We start from the raw sequence: 24,539 nt of genomic DNA on the forward strand, positions 1-24,539 counted from the left end.
TTCGCCCGAGGCGCCTTGTGTGTTTGGCTCAGGTGTTTGCTGTTGTTGAAGTGGGGTATGCGTGCTGTCTCTTGCGGATGAATTGCCTCTTTTTTGTTATCTGAAAACTGCCTTTATTGTTATTAATGGAAAGGGGAAAATAGTACTGATTTATAGATGGAAGGAATGCAAAGGGGGTTTTTTTAGTTTGCAGGATACATTAGTTACTTTTTACTTGGCTCTGCATTTGGTTCCTCTGTGGTTCTTTTTGTTAGTTTTTCAGATAAGCGAGAAATTGTCAAGAAAATGAACATGCTCCCCCCCCAAACAACTAGCTAGAATTTAACTTAAGTCTTCTGAGGATGGTTATCTGCAAGTGTGATTGCGGGCTTCTTAAAAATGGTGACACTGAAAAATTGTAGTATTATTATTTAGTTACTTATTTACTATAGAAATAAAGTCAAGATAAACAAAAAAATCATGTTTCACTTCTTCACTAAAAATCTGAGTGTGGCTGTGTAACTGCACAACTCACTTCCCCCTCTGAAAACAAAATATTTTTTTAACATTCTCTTATATAATAATATATACTCACAACAAACCTTTCCTGTTGTATGAATGGCATGCCATTTCTTTTCCCATCAGAGTAGTTTAGATGTTTTTCTATTTTGTTGGAGCCGATTTCAGTTTATGCCTAATTGATTAGCATCTCCTTTTCCTTTGTTTTATGCAGCATCATGGCTGAAGCAAGACAACCCATTCACCTTCTAGATGTTTGCCATCAAAAATTCTCAGAATTCCTGTTCAATGCTGAGCATAAGCACTTGGTGTGGTTGAGAGAAATTGAGGAAGAAGCCATGAAGATGTTTGATAGGTATAGAATCTTGAATTTTGCAAAATGGAAAGAGGGTTGAGTTTTTACTTCCAAGGGTTGTAAATTGATTTGGGGTCATATTTTCACAGCAAAGTTTATTGCCTAGGGTGGGATTTTTTTAAACTGACTTATGGAATCCTAGGGTTCCAGGAAAACAGGAGGAAGTTCTGAGAGTGAGTAAAAGCAAAATAATAATGGTAATAATACCAGTAATAAAAATAATAATAAATTTCTCCAACCCAGCTACATTTCTATCATTAGAGCGTTGTCTATTGGTCAGTGATTTGGGTATTTATTTCTTACCAGCAAGTTCTGCAACCTGAAAATGTATCATAATCATAATAGTAAAATTGGAAGGGACTTTGGAGGTCATCTAATCCCCTGCTCAGGCAGGAAACCCTATACCATTTCAGACAAATGGCTGTCCAGTCTCTTCTTAAAAACTTCCAGTGTTGGAGCAGAGAGCAGGATATCTACTACAGGTAGTCCTCAATTTACAACTACAATTGAGCCCAAAATTGCTGTTGAGATAGTTGTTAAGTGAGTCTTGCTGTTTTTAACGACCTTTCTTGCCACAGTTGCTAAGAGAATCATTGCAGTTGTTAAGTTAGTAACACAGGTGTTAAGTGAATCTGGCTTCCCCATTGTCTTTGTTTGTCAGAAGGTTGCAAAAGGTGATCACCTGTCCTTGCAACACGGCAGATGTCATATATGGGAATCAGTTGCCAAGTGTCTGAATTTTGATCACGTGACTAGTGGTGGGATTCAGCCAGTTCACACCAGTTCGGCAGAACCGGTAGCTAATTTTTTGTTGCCCAGGCCCTGAATGGACTTCCGGAAGCGGCGTCCACAGAGAACTGGTTGTTCACATATTTGAATCCCACCACTGCACATGACCACAGGGATACAGCGACAGTTGTGTCAAAAATGGGCCCCATGATCATGTGATCACAGTTCAGATGCTTGGCCACTGACTCCTACTTACGATGGTTGCAGTGTCCTGGGGTCATGTGATCAGCTTTTGCAACTTTCTCACAAGCAAAGTCAATGGAGAAGCCAGATTCACTTAACAACAGTGTTACTAACTTATCAACTGCAGTGATTCTACTTAATAACTGCAGCAAGAAAGATTGAAAAATGGAGCAAAACTCACTTAGCAAATGTCTCACTTAACAGGAGAAAGTTTGGGTTCAGCTGTGATCATAAGTCAAGGACTACCTGTACTGTACTTCCTTTGTCCATCCTCTTCCAAATAAAGATTAATTGGGAGGAGTTTATTAATTATCCTGAGTTAATGAATTCCTTTGTTACCAAATACAAGTTGTTCAGATAATGTCAAGAGTATAGTAAGTTACATTTCAGCATGGGTCATGAAAGATACAGACTTCCCTGTATTGCTGTTAATTGCAATTATTGAGATCTATAGGTTTTTTAAAAATTATTATTTTTGACCAGTAACAACTTTAATACTGAACCTGAACTGATGCCCAAAACACCATCTCAGAAGAAGAATCGGAAAAAGAAGCGGTCTTCATTGTTTAAGGATGAAAATAAAGAACTAATTAGAAAAAGGTAGAAAAAATATTTAAGCTTTTTAATTTGGAATTGTACCCAAAGGTCTCAGGTTGTATGGATTTTTCTTGTGCTATAGGTTGCACAAGGTCTCCAGTACCTCTGTGTATCTGTCCATGTAAAAATAAGTATTTTTGATATTTGTCTGACAATATAGATTAATAAATTAATACAGCTTTCAGATTTCACCAAGATCATGTTCTTCTCTTTGCTAGTAATATCTTCCTATTACCATAATATACATGCACTTCCCTTTTTATTTTTCAATTACGTCTTTAATCCTGTTTTTCCATATTGATTTATTTCGAAGGGCATTTATGTATGTATTATGTATTTCGAAGGGCATTTATGTATACAGATAGACTTAAATCGGGTGTCAAACTCGCAACGTCATGTGACGTCGCGCGATGTATCGGAACTTTTACTTTGGGCGCGGTTTTGTCATGACGCGTCTGGCCCGTGGGCTGGCAGTTTGACACCCCTGACTTAGATGAAATCAACATGGTTAGGCAGCTGTTGATGGAGTAGTCTATGCTCACTGGTGACTAAAGAAAACTCATTAGAATGTTTTTAAAATAACTCCATTTTGCCTAAAAAAATAAGCATGGTAGATAGAGTCACTAGTGAAAAGATCTTCAATATCGTTAAGGTTGATGTTCATGGCCCTCTAAAATAAATAAATATTTTGGTCTACCCAAAATAATGTTCTTTGATTTCTAAAGCAAATAACTTGCTGCTTCTTTTAGTTCATTAACTGTTGATATGATTCAGTTAAATGTTTTGATAATTTTTACAAATCTTGGCATAACTTTATTAATGTTAGACCCAAATGTCTCACAATTGGAGATACAGGAAATGCATTGGTGTCTCCATATCATTTACTTTCAATAGATATTATTGTAAAAGCTTGCTATGTTATTACAACATTTTATATATAAATTATAGTGCTTCATATATACATTATACAAGTTTCTTTTTTCATACTTGTTGAATTTCCCTGCAAACTGCTCAAATTATTATATGCCAGTCCATGAATTTTATTTAAAGTATTATCCTTTACCCTTTTCTGATGAAAATGAAATGATTGCAATACATTTGAACACAAAGTAAAAGTTCCTTACATTTTACTTATTTTCAAGGAAATTTCCTCCCAAATAAGTACACAGTAACTTAATTATTCTGCCTAGCAATTTTGTATTTTTAAGACACATTTATGTGCTCATGCATTTGTCTAACTGTATCTAGTAGCTTCTATACCATTTTTTAAGATATGTGAACTTAGATATGTGGCTGGGGAATTCTGGGAGTTGAAGTCCACATATCTTAAAGTTGCCAAGGTTGAGAAACATTGCTCTATATTTTATTAGGTGCCTAGTCAATGTAGTAAATACATAGTGATGTAGGAAATATAGAGAGTTATTTTAGTTTCTGCCAGAACAAATTTATTGAAATTGTTTTAATTTTTGAATTAACCATTTGTTTTTTTTTTAAGATTATCTAAAGGACATGGCAGTTTAAAGACTGAATTTTTTCAGAAGGTTTCTCCAAGAAGAGTACTGAATAATCTCAATGTGGGAGATGCAATATCTTTGCCAGATATTATGACGAACTCTTCTAAGGGAAGTTCAAAAGTACAGTCTGACAGGATATCTACGGGTCCAGTAGGGGAACCACTTGGTACTGGCTGCTATAAAAATGGTGAAGTACAGGAAAAAAGGAATGAGGGCATGAATAGAATCCCTGAAGTTTTTATTATCCATTCAGATGACCATTTAGCTGATAGTTCAAGGGTCACTGAGATTCCCATTATGTTAGACAGTCCTGCAATGCTAGTTCCGAACATCACTGATCCAATAAAGACAGAAAAAAATGGGAATGCATCAAGATTACCAAGTATACCCACTCTAAAAGAATCTTTAAATGGGAAGAACACATCCAGAGGAGAGATTCCACCCCAAGAATTACTTAATAATAATTTGGATCCAGAAGGTAAACTCTCCCAAGGCTTGAAAGAAAGTTCTGATGCCTCCACAGGGTCTTTGTCAGGCCATCGTCATCTAAGTAGACCACACAAACCTCCAAGGATCTCACTGGTGGAGAAATACTCACTGAGCAATAAAAGAAAAAGCACAATTCGAAAATCCCTCAGCAGGACAATTGCCAGGAAGCAAGCAACTCAGGACTCATCATCTGCTTCAAGCCGAGTAAGCTGTAAGTAAAGGCAGTTAACCATGTCAATATGCAATTGTAAGTTGTAGGAAAGGTTTTTTTTAAAAAATCCCATTTATATCCCGCCCTTCTCTGAAGACTCAGGGCGGCTTACAATCTAAGAAGCACAAATCATTCTATGTATATGCCTGCTTATTAGGGGTTTCTCCCCCACCCCCAGCGGCATTTTTTTACAAAGTCATCTTATTGCCCCCAACAATCTGGGTCCTCATTTTACCTACCTTGGAAGGATGGAAGGCTGAGTCAACCTTGAGCCTGGTGGGACTCAAACCTGCACTAATTGCAGGCAGCTGGTGTTACTTAAGGAGGCATTAGCCCACTGCTCCACCAAGGCTCTTGATAGGTCCAACTGTTTTTTTTCCATAACAATTTTTTTTATTTTATTTTATTTTATTTTATTTTAATTCCATTTATATCCCGCCCTTCTCCGAAGACTCAGGGCGGCTTACAAGCTTAGCAGTAGCCTTCATTCTATGTATATGCCTGCTTATTAGGGCTTTCACACACACACACAAGCGGCATTATTACAAAGTCAGCTTATTGCCCCCAACAGTCTGGGTCCTCATTTTACCTACCTCGGAAGGATGGAAGGCTGAGTCAACCTTGAGCCTGGTGGGATGCGAACCTGCACTAATTGCAGGCAGCTGGTGTTACTTAAGGAGGCATTAGCCCACTGCTCCACCAAGGCTCTTAATAGGTCCAACTGTTTTTTTTTCCCATAACAATACGATACAGGGCTTTCAAAAGGGGCATTTTGCAATGCTCAAGACACACTCAGTGTATCTTAAATGTAAGTATTGCTTACATTTCCTACTGAAGTTAACTTGCTGACCTAGAAAGTGAGAGATGTGAGTTTGAGTTCTGGCTTAAGCATGAAACTAGCTGGGTGATTTTTGGGCCAGTCACTCACTCTCAGCCCAATTCGTCTCGGGATTGTTGCTGTGAGGAAAATAGGAGGAGAAAGGAACATTATGCATTTTCACTGCCTTGAATTACTTCTAAAATAATAAAGGTGGACTAAAGATCAAATAAATAAAATGCAAAATTTCAATCACTTTTGGTCAGGCACGGTGAAAGTGTTAATGGGCTCGTAACTGGATATCCCGAGATAGTCTGATTATTTCACATATGGTATATTGTTCTCTACATTTCAGAGACCTCAGCATATTTAAGACTGTCTCTAGTGCAATTTGATAGTGAGAATATATTCTGATTTTTGAAAATTTAGATTAATGTCTGGGCTTGCCTCTTTTCTAATTCAGATTTGGTATGGGTCTGTAGAGCATCATTTGCTTCCAAACTTAAGTCTTGAATTTATTCAGTTAGGTTAAAGTGTTTCTAGGCTTTGTTGGTAACATGTTTCCTGAAAAACTATATTTTGTCAGCAGAATTTGCCAGTTTATACTGAACAATATTACAGGTACTCATAACTTTTATGCAAATCCAAATGAATATAATTTCCACTATGACTGTAATGATCAAATCTAGGCTTTGTTTGACAACATAGGTCTATTTTGGTGGATAAATTTAAGGAATGTGTATTATTATTTTTTATTATATTTAAATGTATTTGCCAGTCACTTTCCAGAAACTCTTTACTTAAAAGATAAAAACAAGACAAAAACAACAAATGCTGGAAAGTGCTAGAATTCCTCCTGCAATGGGTGTGCACTTTCTCTTTTATTGAAAGCAATACTTATATGTATTCCTATACTTACTACATACTTAGTATACTTACTATATTTATTTAGTCTAACATTTCCATTCTCCAGGCCATAGTTCCACTGAAATATTTTTGAATGATGAAAACCACAAGCATGGGTAAGCAAACTTTTGAAAACCTTTGAAGGGTTCTAATAATTTGAAGCTTATTGAACTTCATCTAGAATCAACAAACATATTCTGAATCTGTAAACCTTTGAAATTGCTTGGAATTTTTTTTAAAAAGGTTTGACTAGAATCTTATGCTTCTATTTACATACTCAAAATTAATGCCACATTAAATGATTCAGAATCATGTAGTATTCAGACATCTGATTAAGAATTTGTGTTTTTCTAGAACTGGAAAAGAGGTTATTCTTGGTATTTATCTCTTCTCCACCAACGCCACCAACTCTTCTTTGAGGAATGAAGAAAAGATTATCACAATACATCATTAGACTGTATAAAATACAAAATGACAAACAACAAATAAAATTTTCCTAAATTTTAAGTCAATAGGAAGAAAATAATCCAAGGTTTAATTTTATGGTGGGTGGATGGGTGAATGTTATAAGCGCATATACAGATATATACATCACCTCCAGCTTTTTGTTATTTATTTTGGTTTACTTTTTGAGTTTACCTGTGTAAGTATTTATATTTGTTTGGGACAAATATTTACAAGGATTATTTTTTTTCAGTAGTGCATGTTTTTGAAAGTTGGTGTTAAATGGTCTATACAACCCATTCTAGATGTTTGTCCCATCTTTTTGCCTGCGATCCCTCTTTAAGGACAGCTCCCTCTAACGAAGAGTGCATTTGTCTAAATAAGAGACAACTGTGTTATCAATTATTGTAGTAAAATTCTTCTTTCCCATTTTTTTTCTTTCATTACAAATTTTATACATACCAGATACTAGGTTATGATGGCACCATTAGTTTGCTTTGATTTAATTTGGGATACTTGCCCCCAAAAGTGAACATCACTGGCATTTTAGAAAATTGTACAATTGTACAATTCAAATCATTTATACTGTGCTACTGAAGATCAGTGGTTCTTTGGAGACAGATGGGTACATTCTAGATGTTTGTCCCATCTTTTTGCCTGCGATCCCTCTTTAAGGACAGCTCCCTCTAACGAAGAGTGCATTTGTCTAAATAAGAGACAACTGTGTTATCAATTATTGTAGTAAAATTCTTCTTTCCCATTTTTTTCTTTCATTACAAATTTTATACATACCAGATACTAGGTTATGGTGGCACCATTAGTTTGCTTTGATTTAATTTGGCATACTTGCCCCCAAAAGTGAACATCACTGGCATTTTAGAAAATTGTACAATTCAAATCATTTATACTGTGCTACTGAAGATCAGTGGTTCTTTGGAGACAGATGGGTACTTGGATCTGTCACAATCATTAGTTTTAAAGTCCTTGGAACAATAGTGTATTCACTTTACATTTTTGCCATATGCAGCATAAATACCGTATATACTTGAGTATAAGCCGAATTTTTCAGCCCACTTTTTGGGCTGAAAAATTCCACTTCGGCTTATACTCCAGTCAACAAAAAAACTTACCGAGGACTTGTGCGCGGCCGAGGCTTTGGTGCTTCCGGGATCGCGCGCACCTCTCCCAAGCCACCGCCGTCCGGAGACCTGCCGAAGTTTGGGGAGGTTTGGGGAGGTGCGCGCGCACCTCCCCAAACCTCCCCAAACGTCGGCAGGTCTCCGGACCTCCGCGCCCTGCCTGCCTGCTTCTTTCCGCAGCGGAAAGAAACAGGCAGGCAGGGCGCGGAGGAACGGAGACCTGCCGACGTTTGGGGAGGTTTGGGCGCCTCCCCAAACGTCGCCGGGTCTCCGTTCCTCCGCGCCCTGCCTGCCTGCTTCTTTCCGCTGCGGAAAGAAGCAGGCAGGCAGGGCGCAGAGGTCCGGAGACCTGCCGACGTTTGGGGAGGTTTGGGGCGGTGCGCGCGCACCTCCCCAAACCTCCCCAAACTTCGGCAGGTCTCCGGACGGCGGCTTGGGAGAGGTGCGCACGATCCTGGAAGCACCGAAGCAAGTCCTCGGTAAGCTCCGGGCGGTCACTTGCTTCGCGTCTCCTGAGGGAAGGGGGGGCGACTGGAGCGGGCGTGTTTCCTCGCCTGCTGGGCGCCGCGATTTGCCCGGGGAACGCGCGGGCCCCGAATGGCAGCGTGGAGCGAGGAAGCGGACAGCCAGGGCTTCCCCGAGAGCCGCGGCCACACAGGGTATTCCTGTGTATTCAGGCTTGCAAAATGGCGGATCGAGCCTCTGCTGGCGGCAGAGGCTTGCAGAACGGCGGATCGGCTTATACTCGAGTCAACAACTTTTTCCAGTTTTTGGGGGTGAAATTGGGGGTCTCGGCTTATACTCGAGTCGGCTTATACTCAAGTATATACGGTAAGTGAATACTAGTTTGATACTATTTACCCATTAATAAGATTGCTTGAACAATGATGAATATCCAGGCTGTTATAATCAGACAGATCTCTTAAATATTACAGTGAACTCCTGAAAGACTTCTAAAGTTTGGGAAGAGGATTTGGGGTTTGAAGTTTGGAGTCAGTTTGGATTTCTAAAACTCTCTTTAATTCTATTGACCATAAAAATAATTCGTAGATGGTACCCGCATTCTCAGACAATTCCATTACATGAATCAAAATCTTTCTAGATTATGAAGGATTGTAATCAGATTAGTAGATAGGATTATTTCTGGTAACAATGCCTATTCCATTTTTCATTTCAGTTGAACATTTTCAAGGAAACTGGAAAAAATAGAGAAATCTATAATAATTCTACTGAAGTATTATGTTCCATTTTTATAGGATATATGAATGATGGAACATTAGATTTTTTATAGTTAGATGTTAGATTTACTATGGCAAAATGCTGGAAAACTAAATATATTTAATGATTTATCAATACAGAAAATAGCATTTGGTGAAAAATTAACATGGCAGCTAAGAATCTTGAACAATCCTTTAATTAAAAATTAATGATAAACTGGTGCTCATTTTTGCTATATTAGAAAAATACAGAGATTTATTTATTTTGCTTTTGTGCTGATTCCAATGTTTCAGCATTGAAGAGTATATATCTGTGATGTCCCTATGATTATTTATAGATTGTATGTACTGGTTTTAGAAATGAGTTGACTGAGGATGTACTGGTTTTAGAAATGTGTTGATTGAGGATTTGTATATATTTGTTGTATGGAGAAGATGCCATATTATTGGCATCTACAATCTAAAAGATTTGTAGCAAACATTATTATATGATTATATGATGCATTCAACATGGATCATACTGAATATTAAGATATTGAAGATGAGATAGGTGATGGGGAAAATGGAGTGAATGATTGCAAGTGATGCCTAAAAAAAAATCGGAGCATGTAAATGCATATGTGTACCTTAGTAAGTTTACTAAAGATGCGGAAATGAAAGGAAAAATAGGGTATATAAGTACTGGTAAAAGATAATGAATAATATGTGGATTATTGTGAGGATTGTTTGAAAAAATGTAAATACGGTAGTTGTATTTAAAAGTGTGCTTCTGCACTCTTATGTGGAAACAAGAGCTGGATGTGTTAAGAAACGTGAATATACATTGGCTTCAGTGGGAATGGTTTGCTTAAGAAATACGAGTAGTAAAATAGAAAGAAATAGGATCAAGAATGAATTGGTGAATGAATGTGGTTTTAATATAGAAGTGAAAAAGAAGCGCTACACATTGTTGATATGGCCATTCAGAGAGAATGAATGAGGATTAAATTACAAAGCTAATATATGAAAGAATATATGAAGAAAAAAATGAATACATGAAGAATAGGAAGACGCATTCATGATAGAATGGTGAGTTCCTGAAATTGTCAGAGCTGGTACTGTGAAAGAAAAACAAAACTCAGTAATGAAATCAGTAATGAATCAGTAATGGAAACAAATATGACTTGCAAATATAAAAAATTATGAAGAGCACTGTGAATGACTTGGTTGGAAACAGAAAACTAAAATAAAGTTTAGTTGGATTTCCTTTATTTTCTTTTTTATCTCCTGCCTTTCTTTTCTTTTTTAGTACATTTGACTTTCCCCCTATATTTTACATATCATTGCTTCTCTGAAAGGAAATAGCATGGTGGGTATATATTCACATTTAGTCTTCATTCAGCAACCAAATTTGAGACCAGGAAACAGTTGTTAAGTGAAGTTGTGACTATGCTTATGATCTTATTTCAGTTTTACTTTGCTTTACAGATCTGCAAAAGTCATAAATTCAAGGATCAGTTGCGACAGTTGTAACAATAAATGGCCACTAAATGAGGCAGTCATGTGTGTGTGTGTGTGTGTGCGCGCGTGTGTGCGTGTGCACGCGCAAACATCCATTTTCAGACATCCATTTTGACTGTTTTTTGCATTGTTTTTATGTTGTCTTTAAATAGTATCTGTTGATCACAGTACATTTAAATAAAATAAAGAAAACTGGAAAAAAGAATGGTTAATATTTGCCCAAATTCTCTCTTTAGGTCTTTGACACAGAATGCTGAATTAGGAGAGGTAAGGTCTTGAAAATATACCTATTTGGATTTACGTGATGCCTTGCCTTTTTGCCTTTAGGGCAGTTCTCTGAACTCTGATCACAATTCTTAAGATATTTCTAAAGTTATATAGTTGAATTTACCATTCCAGTTAATTATTCAGCCAAGGTTGTGGGTGACTAGTGCTTCAAGTCATCGATTAGAATGCATAAATTTTAATTCTGTGGAGATGTGAGAATGTCCAGTCCTACTGAAATCAATGGATTTAGGGCCATCTAAATGCAGAGGACCTGCTGGAACAGAAAATAAATACGCTATTCAGCATAGCTTTCAACTTCAACTCTGCAGTTTAATACCCAATATGATTTTGGGAAGGTGATTCTATTTGACACTTGTTTTCCATTTATATGTGTCTTTTCTGAAGAATTAATTTTGTGTAATTATCTCATTTAGGGAGGTTTAGCATTGTATAATGGTGAACAATCAAGTAAAGGAAGTAACTTGAAGTTACTATATCAAAGGGTGGAATAATCTCTGCTTACCTAGGCAGGGTATTGCTATTAAAAGATTTTTTAAAGCAAGCTATTCTCTTTTATAGACCAGTTTATATGACTGGGCTAAAATTGCAGATGATAGTTTTATCGAGTGTCATTTCAATATGCAGTTTCTCAGTCCATGCAGATACATATTCCTCTAGTCTTTCTAGACTGTGGAAAGTTTAGAAACAGTTTTATTGGATCTTCACACGTAACATATCATTTTCAGACTCCTCTTCTTGATAAGTATTTTCATGACTTTGACTGGGTCTCTCTTAATGGGTACTAATTTTGCTTTTCGTGAAGATGAAAAATTGAAAATTAACAGCATGTTATGACAATCCTCTTTGCCTTCCTTGGACAATGTGAGAAATGTTTATTATTGTATTCCTATGTAAGTAACAGCTACTTTGAGTAGAACCAGACACCTGATGAAACATGTTGATGTTGCTTTCTTAGTAACAATGTAGAAATGGTTTGCCATTGCCTATTACTGAATTCTTTTTTCCATTTCTCATCCCACCCAAGCACTGTCCATCTTTTTAAGAACTGAAAAAGTCAGCTAAGAGCCGCCACCTTCAATGACATACTTATGTGAGATGTTATTTAACAAAAATAAAAAATAACAGTTCTTGCATTTGTTCCCATTGATAGCCCTGCTGCTTTAAAGTTTTTTCCTGCTTTTCGAATCAATCAGCATCTTGACACATGCAGTCAACTTAAAATGAGAGCCCACATATGGGAAAATATTTTAAGAGCAATATTCTTATATATATAATATCTAGAAAGTGCAAAAATAATATATTGTGGTTTTTTTCTTAGCCTCTGAACGGTCTACAAAAAGAGCCTTGGGCTCTGGATGCATCTAGTCTAATTGTTAGCACCCCTATGCACAACCCAACTGAACTTGAGAGGCACCAAGACAAGACTTGCAATAAAGGTAAATAATGTCATGGACAGATAGGACTTTTCATTAAATGCTGTTAAAACCCTTAAGCAAATTATTCTATTTTTCCCTATATAATTTTTATGCATACAATCTTTGTCTAGACTTTTATTTTTAAGTCATAACATAAACAGTTGTCATTATATTTGCTAATATATTTAACGTCACTGTAATTAAAATTTATGAAGGAGTTTTGAATCATGATATAGTTTTTCTATTTACATTAGTGCTACTAAGACCAAGTTCTGTCCACTATATATGCTTTATTTCAACTTAGCTGTTTTTATTAGGCAAAAAGATTTTGTGGCAAGGCTCTCTTACTAATTGTGCTTTTCTTGCAGACAGACTTGAGACTACTATTACTGACTCTCACATCAGCAATTCTGAAGATTTAGCCAGGAACAACAGTTCCCATGAACCAATGCAGAATATCCGGTATTCATCCATCCATCCATCCATCCTTCCTTCCTCCCTCCCTCCCTCCCTCCCTCTTTTCATATACCTGTCAGTATTAGATTAATGAAATGAAATGGTTTGAATTCTATCAATTAGCAATTATCTGGAAAATAGGAGGCAGAAGGAGTCTGAGGTACTCCTTCACCTCAGTATGTTCACCACCCAGAGTTATTCACAAAAATATTAAAGACAGGAAATAATAATAATAATAATAATAATAATAATAATAATAATAATAATAATAATAATAATAATAATAATAATAATAATAATAATGTTGGAAGGGACCTTGGAGGTCATCTAGTCCAACCCCCTGCTAAGGCAGGAAACCCTATACCATTTCAGACAAATGGCTGTCCAGTCTCTTCTTAAAAACTTCCAGTGTTGGAGCATTCACCACTTGTGGAGGCAGGTTGTTCCACTGGTTAGTTCTAACTGTCAGGAAGTTTCTCCTTAGTTCTAGGTTGCTTCTCTCCTTGACTAGTTTCCATCCGTTGCTTCTTGTCCTGCTTTCAGGTGCTTTGGAGAATAGCTTGGCTCCCTCTTCTTTGTGGCAGCCCCTGAGATATTGGAACACTGCTATCATGTCACCCCTCACCCTTCTCTTCATTAAACTACACATACCCAATTCCAGCAACCGTTCCCTATATGTTTTAGCCTCCAGTCCCCCAATCATCTTTGTTGCTCTTCTCTGTACTCTTTCTAGAGTCTCGACATCTTTTTTACATCGTGGTGACCAAAACTGGATGCAGTATTCCAGGTGTGGCCTTACCAAGGCATTGTAAAGTAATATTAGTACTTCACGTGATCTTGATTCTATCCCTCTGTTAATGCAGCCTAGCACTGTGTTGGCTTTTTTGGCAGCTGCAGCACACTGCTGGCTCATATTTAAGTGATTGTCCACTAGGACTTCGAGATCTCTCTCACAGTTACTACTATCGAGCAAGGTACCACCTATACTATACCTGTGCATTTGATTTTTCCTGCCTAAATGTAGAACCTTACTTTTTTCACCATTGAATTTCATTTTGTTAGGTAGTGCCCAGTGTTCGAGTCTGTCCAGATCCTCCTGTATCTTAAGCCTATCTTCTGGAGTATTGGCTATTCCTGCCAGCTTGGTGTTGTTTGCAAATTTGATGAGTTCCCCATCTATCCCCTCATCCAAATCGTTGATGAAGATGTTGAAGAGCACTGGGCCCAGAACAGAGCCCTGGGGCACCCCACTACACACTTCCTTCCATGTAGATGCAGCTCCATTGAGGACCACATGCTGCATATGGCCTGTCAGCCAGCTATAAATAAATACATTCCTGCTATACTGATACAGTATTAAAATAAGATAGATAGAACTGCCTTTATAAATGTTCATAAGTAATGGGTTGAAAACACTGGCTTTTTATGAAACAGAATCTTGTGAATGGTTGGATTCATAGCTCATGAGAGTGGTTGGATTCATAGCTCATTTTCAGTGCTTTATACATACATACTTACATGCATCCTTTCTCTTTCCCTCTTTTTACTTCTCTCTTTTCCCCAACTTTAAGACTTTTCCAAGATTTTCCACTTTGACTTTTGAAGAGACTAATTTTTGAAGGAGAACTCCCAAACTTTTTGGATATGCTGAATGGTAAAATTCTTAAGTTAATCCACTAAACATGGATACGTACACTGTATAACTGAGAAAACCTTGTGTATTCTCTTTTTTTCCAGGAAGCAAAGTTACAGACAAGCAGTGGAGGACCTACCTGCTCCTTCATGCACAGAAGATAAAAATCCTAGTCCTTTCACTCCTACAACCACATCCACTTCTGCAAAGAAAATGCTGCCAACATCTGGCCCATCCAAGGTAGGGAAATGTCATATTAATATACTCTTGTGCGTAATGCCCAAGCAGTAAAAAAAGCAAATATACTTTTCTGACAGATAATACGACCTTTCAAAAACTTCTTTCAAACCATGCAAAAGAATCAGCTTCTCAAATCTCCTGGGTCTTCAGGGAACAAAGTCCCCAAACATAGTACTCCCTGTAGATCTGCCACCAAGGTAAGAGGGTTTTTTTCTTAATTTAAGTTTAGAAATAATAGCAATCTTTGTATCAGGAAGTCCTGCTAAAATTAGTTAGAGAAACCAGATCTTTGTAGCAGAGAAAATGTTTTGCATGATGGAGTCTTAAGTTCAACTCCTGTTTCAGTCATGTAGGTCTAAGGGCCTGTGTGTGAGTGAGTGTGAGTGTCTCTCTCTCTCTCTCTCTGTGTGTGTGTGTGTGTGTGTGTGTGTGTGTGTGTGAGAGAGAGAGAGAGAGAGAGAGAGAGATGAATACGATGAATATCAGAAAACTAGCTACTAATGGTATTAGTAATGATACTAAAATATTATTATAAGACAGTTCTATGCTTAAAGAGTTATAGCTCCTTATACCACATTTTTGCACCACAGTGAACACATTGATTTTATAAAATATCACAACATGGCACTATGAGAATAGGGGGATGTCCATTGGGGAGACCAGTAAGAGAAACTGAATGTGGTCAGCTCTTGTTCCTCTTCAAAGTGCTGTAGATATACAGTAATTTCAGTGCTGATGTCCTTGCTTGCTGTGGCTAGGAGGATAATGAAGGTATTTATTCTGAGCCTGCTGCCATATTGCATTTTTCTATAGTCCTTTGGTTCACCGATATAAATAGGGCTGTTATTCAATCACACTGATAAATGAGATAGTCATTAGGCATTTATGTTCCTGGAAATTAATTTGTATTTTCTTTCCATGTTCATTCTACAAAGGGGGAGTTTGTTGTAAGTAACTATCTTCCTTATTTTCTGGGTTGTGATCCTAGTCCTTCAAATTGTTTAAAAATACTTAACTGCCCTAAAACCACTGTTCACTCTCGTTTTGGACATGGGTCATTTTGCACGTGCTGGTGTTTTGCACTACCACATTTCCTTGGTGTGATTTAATCTGGATAAAAAAGATGGAAGAAAAAAATGCTGGCAATTGGGCACAAATGGTCACAGCAACTTCAGTTAATATAAGTCTTACATAACCTCTTAGGAAAAGGAGCGCCAGCGTCTGGAGAGTCTTCGAAAAAAAGAAGAAGCAGAGCAACAGAGAAAGCAGAAAGTGGAGGAAGAAAAGAAACGTCGGTTGGAAGAGATAAAACTGTTAAGTACCTGTTTATACCCGCATGCAAATAGGGATTACACTGAATAATTGCTTTTAGTGATAATATTGTGCAATACAACTTTTCTGGAATGTGGACATTACAGGAACAGATACATGTTTATAAAAATATAGCAAAATTACCCGTGTAAATTTTTTGTGAGCAACAGAAAAAAAAGCTTCATCAGGTTAAATGAAGTGCTTTCTACATATTACACAGAAAGCGTGAAGAGCGACTGCGAAAGGCATTGCAAGCTCGAGAACGAGTAGAGCAGATGGAGGAAGAAAAAAAGAAGAGAATGGTACAGAAATTTTTTCAGCTTGATGAAAGAAATGACAAGGTATAAAATGGCCTGACAACAGATTTTCTTCATGATTGTCTTCACATATTAACAGTCATCTGGAATGTTCAAACATCATATTAAGCCAGAAATCTGGAGGGAACAAAGAAGAAGCTGATACATTTTGCTGGGTAGTTCCACTTAAGCTATTCTTGAACATGTCCAAGGAATAGGAACCCACATTTGTTAGGATAATCAGTTCCAATGTCAGATTGCTCTTACTGTTAGGATGTTTTTCTAATATGCATTCAGAATTTCTTTCCTATAATTTAAATCCATTATTTTACATATTACACTCTGGATTGATAGAAAACAAGTCATGACCTCCTTTGCTACCAAAAAACCACATGGGAGTGTCCATAAAATGATTTGAATTCAATATGAAGGAGACTTTACCTTGGCTTTTAATGTCCCTCTAGTCCTAAATATATATTTATTATAGCAATAGTACTTAGACTTATGTACCGCCCCATAGTTCTTTACAGCATTCTCTGGGCAGTTTACGATGTCATCTTATTTCTCCCAACAATCTGGGTGCTCATTTTATCGATATTGGAAGGATGGAAAGTTAAGTCAACCTTGAGTCTGTCAGGATCGAACTCCAGCCTGTGGGCACAGTTTGCCTGCAATATCACATTCCAACTACTGTACCACCAGGGCTTGTTATGTAAAATATCTCCCCAGTCTTTAATTCAAAATAAAATAGATAGAATTTAAAGTTCTTTGCACAGATGCGAGAGGAGAAAACAGCAGAAGAAAAGGCAAAGAAATCTATAAAGAAAATAGAAGCAGATTTCCGAAAACTGAAACTGCCACAAACGGTAAGCACTATATTGACTTTCCAGTAAAATGGAATTATAGAGGAGGCTCTGTATGCCACAACTAGAATAGGCAAACTCCAAAGAGGCTTTGATCATACTTAAGAAATAAGGTTTTTATTTCTATGTGATCAAAAATATGAAAGCCTCACAAATTGTTTAATTGCTGCTGGCTTGCTGTTAAAGAATATCTAAAGGGAATGAAGGATGAACAGATTGTATAAGTACTCATGTTAGTGTAGCTTTTTAAATTCACATTCATAGGCCCAAGCATTGCCGTTTGTTTGGAGATAAGATAAATGTAGAATTTTCTACTTGAGACACTACTTTCTTTGTGTCTTGAAGAATAGTGTAGTATTCTGTTCTTGATCTGACAATATATATTGGTAAGATTTGAAAAATAGTAGCTGTATCCACCTCATTTCTAAAATTTGTTTTTAACATATGTATTACTGCAATAAAAACTTTTATATAGTTTTTATATAAATACATGAGTGTAGACTTCTCACCGGCACTGTAAATGTTCTTGTTTTTCCATATATATTTCTGTGTGTGTGTGTGCACGTTGTGTATATATGTATTCTTGCATGTATGAAAGACATTGATTCTCTATGCTTGTTTCAGGAAGAAGGGCCAAAGCTTCAAGAAGGTCCAGAAAAATGGAGAACAATTGGGGAAATTAAGAAAATGCTGGAAATCAATAGCAATAGACAGGAAAAGGGGTGAGAATTTTGTTTCCTTAATTCTGTAAGCTACCCGTTTCAATAGAAGATGAGTGGCAAATAAATTTAATAAATAAAATAAATAAATAAGGAGGAGAACTCTGAAGGTTGAAACTATGGGTAAGTCAAAGTTCAAGGAATTACAGGAGACCCAAAAACAATCAAAACTGAAAAGGATGAGCCAAATAACCAACTTTGAAATGCTATTACTTCCTTTGAAGGTAATATCCAGGAAAGCTATTCACATTTGGGGAAAGTTTACATTCCCAACCAACTTTTTTGACAAAGATTTTGCAGTGATCCCAGGGGAACTTACTTCCAAGCAATCAGTGCACTGGAAGTATTTCTGAATTAACTCAGCTTTGTTTTTAGGCACCAAAGGCACCAAGATAAAGAGAAGCTGGTGAAAGTTCAGGAACTCACTATAGTTAAGGAAGAGGAAGACAATGTAAAGGTGTGTTAACTTATTGAAAACCCAATACATGGGAGGGGGGATTAAGATCAAGCAAGCTTTTGCCAGCAAATAATATTTTCAGCTGCATTTCCAAAATGTATGGCTTCAATTTCTCCCTGCCACTTTGTTTCTGTCTGAAAGGAATAATGCTTTTGCATGTCACTTAGTATTCTAAATCTTTAGGGGAGATAACATATTGTTAATCACACATTTCCTCATGTGATTTATGGAAACTGAAATTATGTATACTTAAAGCAGATTATGCAACTGTAGTTGGTTTTGCCCTAGGACCAGGAAAAAGGCAACGGTTATAACTGTAGTCCTTCTTTGCACACAAACAGTAATTATGATGGAAGAAAATGGGGCAAATGTTATATTTCACTGTGTGTTTCTTCAGTCAGGTAGCAATTAAAGCAAAAAAAAATATCTGAGGATTCTTTAATGGATCATTTAATAAATATCTAAGAAGAAAATAGTTCTAAAGAATAGATAGATTGACGTATGTTGCTTTTGTGTGAAGCCACTACTGCAAATAGATTAAATTGGTTGGCCCAGTAACTAAGACTCTTCTCTGGTTAATAGGAAGAAGAGAATCCTGTTTCACGGGCTCAGCTGCAGCAGGACGAGACAGCTGTGCAGGTAGAAACTGTCCCTGCTGCATGTGGGTGGCTGAATATAACTGCTCAGGTGAGTAGGAACTATTTTGCAGGCTTCTCCTGCAAGATGGGAAATGACTGAGGCCTGCAGTCTGTTATTTAGGTCTTCCCCCATTTGCAAATTGCCATAGCAGAAATATAACTTGTCAATCTCTTTATGTTTTCCTCATGTGTTCCCATGATACTGCCTTTAGCTTATCACCAAGCCATGAAAGAGATTGACCTGAGTACCATACTCATAATTGGTGATGAAGTCACCTCATTCAAGCACTGCCCAAAGGAAGCTTCAAGGTCTATTCAGTCTGTTAGGCTTTGCCACTACTGTAACTACTTGAAAAGAAATCAAATGGCTGCAACAACTCGAGACAGGATCAGGAAGATATATTGCTTTGGTTTTCTGCCTACCCAAGGGTAGACGGAAAGCATTTTACCTCAGCAGTGGAGAAAGGCATGTAAACTGGATGTAGAAAGTATTGACATTGTCCAAGGATTGGAATGGTTTTCCGCTTCTAAATTAGAGGGACACTTCTGTACATATATACCTGTTCTGCTTTCAGATAGACAAACATCAGCAAAATTTATCTTATGTGATTGTTTTCTTTCCTCTTTTTGTTCTGTCATCACTCAGATACTTTCTGACACAAGGTTTTGCTTCTGGAACTCCATACATTCTTTCTCCCTGAAATGTCAGTAGCTTTGCTGTTGAATGAATATTGAACATTTCTATCATAGTTATCTTTATTTATCAAAATACGTAGTCCCCCATGCTTAACCGGGCCATCTTTGATATACTTTAATGACTTCTTTGATTTAAATCTTATATTAAACACAAATGAAGGCGAATATATATGTCCCAGGATAATATTGCAGGATCCAATCTGAGTTGGTCACTGGGACCAGAGGTTTAGTCTTCCGAGCTTTCGGACTCTAGGCTAGAGAGAAGTTCCCTGACGATGGTTCTCCAGCACGAGTCCAAAAGCTCAGAGGTCAAAACCTCTGGTCCTGGTGATTATCCCAGATTGGATCCTTATATTAAGCACTTCCTGAACTACATGCCATCTGTAAAATATAATCCATGCAGGAGAGGAATCTCTTAATATAATGAATGCAGGGGAGGAATCTCTATTTGTGTTGTAAACAGTTGTGGGTTCTGCAATATTTGTATAAGATCACAAGAGGGCAGAGAAACATGACTGATGAAGTTCACTGATTGCTCAGTTGAAGGGAAAGGTTACTGTGCTCAAATTGTTGCTCTCTGAAACGTACCGGTAATCCATGCTTTCTGTGGTCCCATTTTAAGTAATCATGTATGTTAAGGTATTTATAATGAGATCCACAAGTATTTATGATAAAGTATTTTTCTGAAATTACTATTCTGAAATGTCAAATAATTTTTAGAGGTAGTTTGGAGATTAAAATTCTGGGTATAAGTTGATCTGTAATAGTCATAGCTGTATTTATTTTAATGCGTTGTGATACAAAGGACTTCAGCATTTGCAAGCTAAACATTAATCTGCCAGTTCTGTGGAAAGTACAACAGGTGAAGAGCTGAAAGAATTGAAAATAAACATGAGTTAGAGAATTGAAAGAAAAAAAAACATTGGATTAATGTTTCACATTCAAACACCTTCATTTTAGCTAAGCTAAAGATAGAGCTAGAATGTTTGAAGTATGCCATTAAATGTCCAGTATCTTACACAAAATAATTTGAATTATGCCTTTATTTAAAGTCTTACTGACTTTAGATACACATCTGTTATAGATTTAAGCAAAATAAAATAATGCAGCATATTAAAAATATGTTAGCATAGTAAGAAAACCTATAGTTATTATTTCAGCCATTTAAGGAGGAAGAGACATTATTTTGATGGGTTTCTGAGTTTGTGAAATGTATTGAAACAAAGTTAATGCTGGTACATAAAACAGCCAAACTTATGTAGTCATTTGTTCTTTTTTAATGCAATTGTTTCCATTTGGCATATTCAAATAGAAAATTTGCCTCTACCCACTGTCACCCCCTTACTTTATTTTTAGAAGCTTGCAGAACGGAATCATCTGGGTTTTGTGGTTCAGTCATCTGCCTCTTTCTATCATTGATTTCACTGTATATCGTTGGTAAAGACCTTCAAATTCTATTATTCATTTGTCTGTAAACACATCTGGGGGAGAATAGCAACCTTTCCATAACCTTTGTGTATAGTATAACCTTTAGCTGCTGCTTCCATGAAAAAGTGTATGCATAAATTTTGGAAAGGCAAGCAGGGTGGTCACAAAGAGCCACTGTTGATAACTGCTGTGTTTGTAACATTAATTTATGCATTCAACCTTCCCTGTATTTTAGAAATGTTATAGTGGGAATGCCAACCAAGTGGATGCCCAAGATCTGAAAGATACAAAGTCTCTTAAAGTCAATCTGAATGACTATGGAATGGATCTGAATAGTGACGATTCCACTGATGATGAGAGTCAACCTCGCAAACCCATCCCTTTGTGGGCCAGCGGTATATGCGTCTTTCAGATTTACATTTTACAGCATTTCTTGTATCTTATGGAAATTTCTTTTATGATAAGAGTAAAAGAAGGAAAAAATAGAGCTGGTCAAAATTCAGTAAATTATCGTATGAAACAATGATACTGATAATTGGAAAGTCTGTATTCTTTTCCATAGTGCCAACCTTGTTAGGCCACTAACAAATGTATGTCTTTGACTTGGAGTGACAAGCAGTTTAATATACTTGTTTCCTGCAGGCCAATTGATTATTATTAGAATCACTGGACAAACTTCACATTCTGGCCATTTTATACATTGTAGAAGTACTTTGGTTGGAGATGGGTTGCTGCCTAAAGAATTACTCACGTATGAAAAATGGTTATTTCCTCAGGGGTTCAACTTAATGAAGCTGTTACATACCAGTACTACAATCCTCCAGATATCGACAGGTTCTTTGGTCTCATATCAAGCCCTAAGCTAGAGAATATCTTCTATAAAAGTAAGCCAAGGTATTTCAAGCGTACAAGTTCAGCTGTATGGCAATCACCACCTCTTCCTGGATCCAAGCCAGCACTCCGGACGTCCAACAGCATGAAAAAATACTGAAACTATTTCTTGTCTATCTATACTTATGTTGCATCTGTAAATCATTTTAGTATTTTATATGTTATATAATAAAGGTTGAAATGTTATATCTATCTTTAGCATTTCAGGTAACTATGATTTGCTTCATATTATGTTCCAAGGGATTCATCGTATTTTCTAGCGATTGTACTAATGAGGAAAAAATTAACAGTAGTTACAATCTGATATATTGTTGGTTGGTCTTCTCATTATGCTACCCAATACTAAAAGATTCTTAACTTTGAGAATTGATTGTTACACTAATTGCAAGTGCTTCTATCACTTGCAATTGGTTTATTTCTGTTTTCTAATTCTGTTCTGGCTTATGCGTATTATACCCAAAGTTTTATAATTAGATCAATGCATATAGATTCACTTCCCTAAAAGGATATGCTTCTCTGTTATGTGACATACAAAATTGTATAGATTCACAAATAAATGTTTTGCTTGTTTTCTAGAAAGACAATGAGTTCAGGGATTTTACATTTCATGATTACAGTACTTGCTTGTCAAAGGGTAAAGTATAGGTACTTAGTTGAAATAACCTGTGATCATAATTTATGATCATCACTGCCTGCTGTATGTTTCACTGTGCAAAGAGATTGAAGATTTTTCTGCTAGCATCTTGATTTATAGAGATGTAAGTTATTTTCTGCTCTTTGTTTCGGCCATGAAGGGTTTTGCATTCTATATTTTAAATATGGGGTAGCTTCTGCCCCCTGAAATTTTAATAATTGTTCTTTTGGTTTCATTTTTGAGGAAATAAATTTTGGGGTTGTTTCATCATAATCAATGAGAGGAAGGAGCAATCCTTACTTATACTTCAAAATGAAAAATCATCCTACATCAACATATTTTAATTAGTGTCTTCTCAGCAATTATACGTAAAAGACATCCCTGTGTGAGAAGTCCAATTCAAGTAGTATAGGCAACTCTTAGTTTAAAAAAATATTGAACCAAGATATTACTACTTACTCTTTTACAGGGAAAGTGAACCCTGGAGTTGATAGAGCAGATTTTAATTGTATCTTTTTTTGTTTTTGATGCAGACAGGGACAATCTGTTTAATCAGACCACCTTCATGCTTTCTGTATCTTTTAAACAGTTTTGAAATTAATGGACTAGAGACAATATATATGTCTGCATGATAAATATAAATGGGATATATCTATGCATAAATAAAGATGGAGAAGATGTGAAAGTCTTTAATTGCCTTCAGTTTGCATCCCTCTCTTGTTTTGTTTTTCAGCTATTCACACTAACCTTTATAACGTCTATCAGAATAGATTTATTTGGTTTTCTCTGTTCCAATTTGGATATGCTTAACAACAAAGCAGAAGGAAGAAAAATTTGAATCTGTGTAATGACGGAAAGCTGTTTGGTAATTCTGGAGGAAAGAGAGACAAAAAAAAACACCAAACAACAACAACAACCCACCCCTTGTTCAAGACTGCCTACTAGGGTCATGAGTCACCTCAAACCTCAATAAAAAAAAAGCCCATTCCAACTCGGCCTCTTTTGTTTGCATAAATTTGAAACTTTGTGGCCATAATGTAATTTATACTTTAATATGTATTTAAGACTGCAGGCATTGATTCAGAACGAATGGATTGTATTTCTTTGTACTTTACTAATTGCATAATTGTGTGGGAGTTTTTTGTTTTTGGTATCTGAGTAAAATGGACAGGGCAGCTAGTACTGAATGATCATTTGATACCAAACAGCAACCAATTGATCTCTGGAAAAATTAAGAGAATCCAGGTAATACCGATATTAAAAGGATTGCATTTACTATCAATTTGTTCCTGAACAAAATTCCATAGTACTAGTAAAATCTCATATGGCTTGATTTCTGGAGAAAATACATGTGTTTCCCCATTCTTTGAGATTATCTGTGGTTGCTATGGACTTCTTTCACACAATAGAATCAAATCTTCCCTATAGTCAGGCATCCTAATCTCTTTCTTACCTTACAAAATGAGGTCACAAAATCACAATTTTTTAACTGGGTCAAAGATTTTAAGTGATGTTTTTTATTTCTCTGTGATTAACCTTGGCCTTATGTTGTATAGGTAGCCTTCACTTAATGATAGTAACAGACCAGAATTTTCGCCACTAAGAGGCGTGATCAGAAAGCATGATTTCACATGGTTGCATTGTTTAACGATGGCAATTCCAACATGTCAAATGGTCATTAAGCAAATCCCACATAAAGTGGAATATATGGTCACCATATGCAAACCCCTACTGGCTTTTCCATTGACTTTGCTTGGCAGTGAAGGTTGCAAATGGTGGCCATAGGGTACTGCAATATCATAGTTATGAGTTGGGCACCAGGCACCCAGATCATGATCATATGAATATAGGGAGTCTGTGACTGTAGTAATTACTGTAAGACAACCTGTTGTATGTACCACTGGTTCAGCATCAT

The 24,539-nt window shown here is 36.6% G+C and overlaps 1 protein-coding gene across 1 annotated transcript; it reads left to right on the top strand.

Moving 5' to 3' along the window:
* Positions 1–716: 716 nt before the first annotated feature.
* On the top strand, positions 717–23,706 carry LOC308660535 (inner centromere protein-like; the record flags this gene model as incomplete). Its single annotated transcript, XM_081314939.1, has 17 exons — positions 717–853; positions 2,309–2,425; positions 3,918–4,636; positions 6,427–6,475; positions 10,896–10,926; positions 12,266–12,383; positions 12,731–12,824; positions 14,556–14,691; positions 14,769–14,888; positions 15,895–16,004; positions 16,223–16,343; positions 17,075–17,164; positions 17,786–17,883; positions 18,256–18,337; positions 18,920–19,024; positions 21,335–21,494; positions 21,876–23,706. 17 exons carry the CDS (start codon positions 717–719, stop codon positions 22,088–22,090), a joined length of 2,502 nt encoding a protein of 833 aa, XP_081171065.1. The 3' UTR covers positions 22,091–23,706.
* Between the last annotated feature and the right edge of the window lie 833 nt (positions 23,707–24,539).

The sequence above is a fragment of the Vipera berus genome, assembly GCF_964194415.1.
Source record: "Vipera berus genome assembly, chromosome: 1".
Classification (NCBI taxonomy): domain Eukaryota; kingdom Metazoa; phylum Chordata; class Lepidosauria; order Squamata; family Viperidae; genus Vipera; species Vipera berus.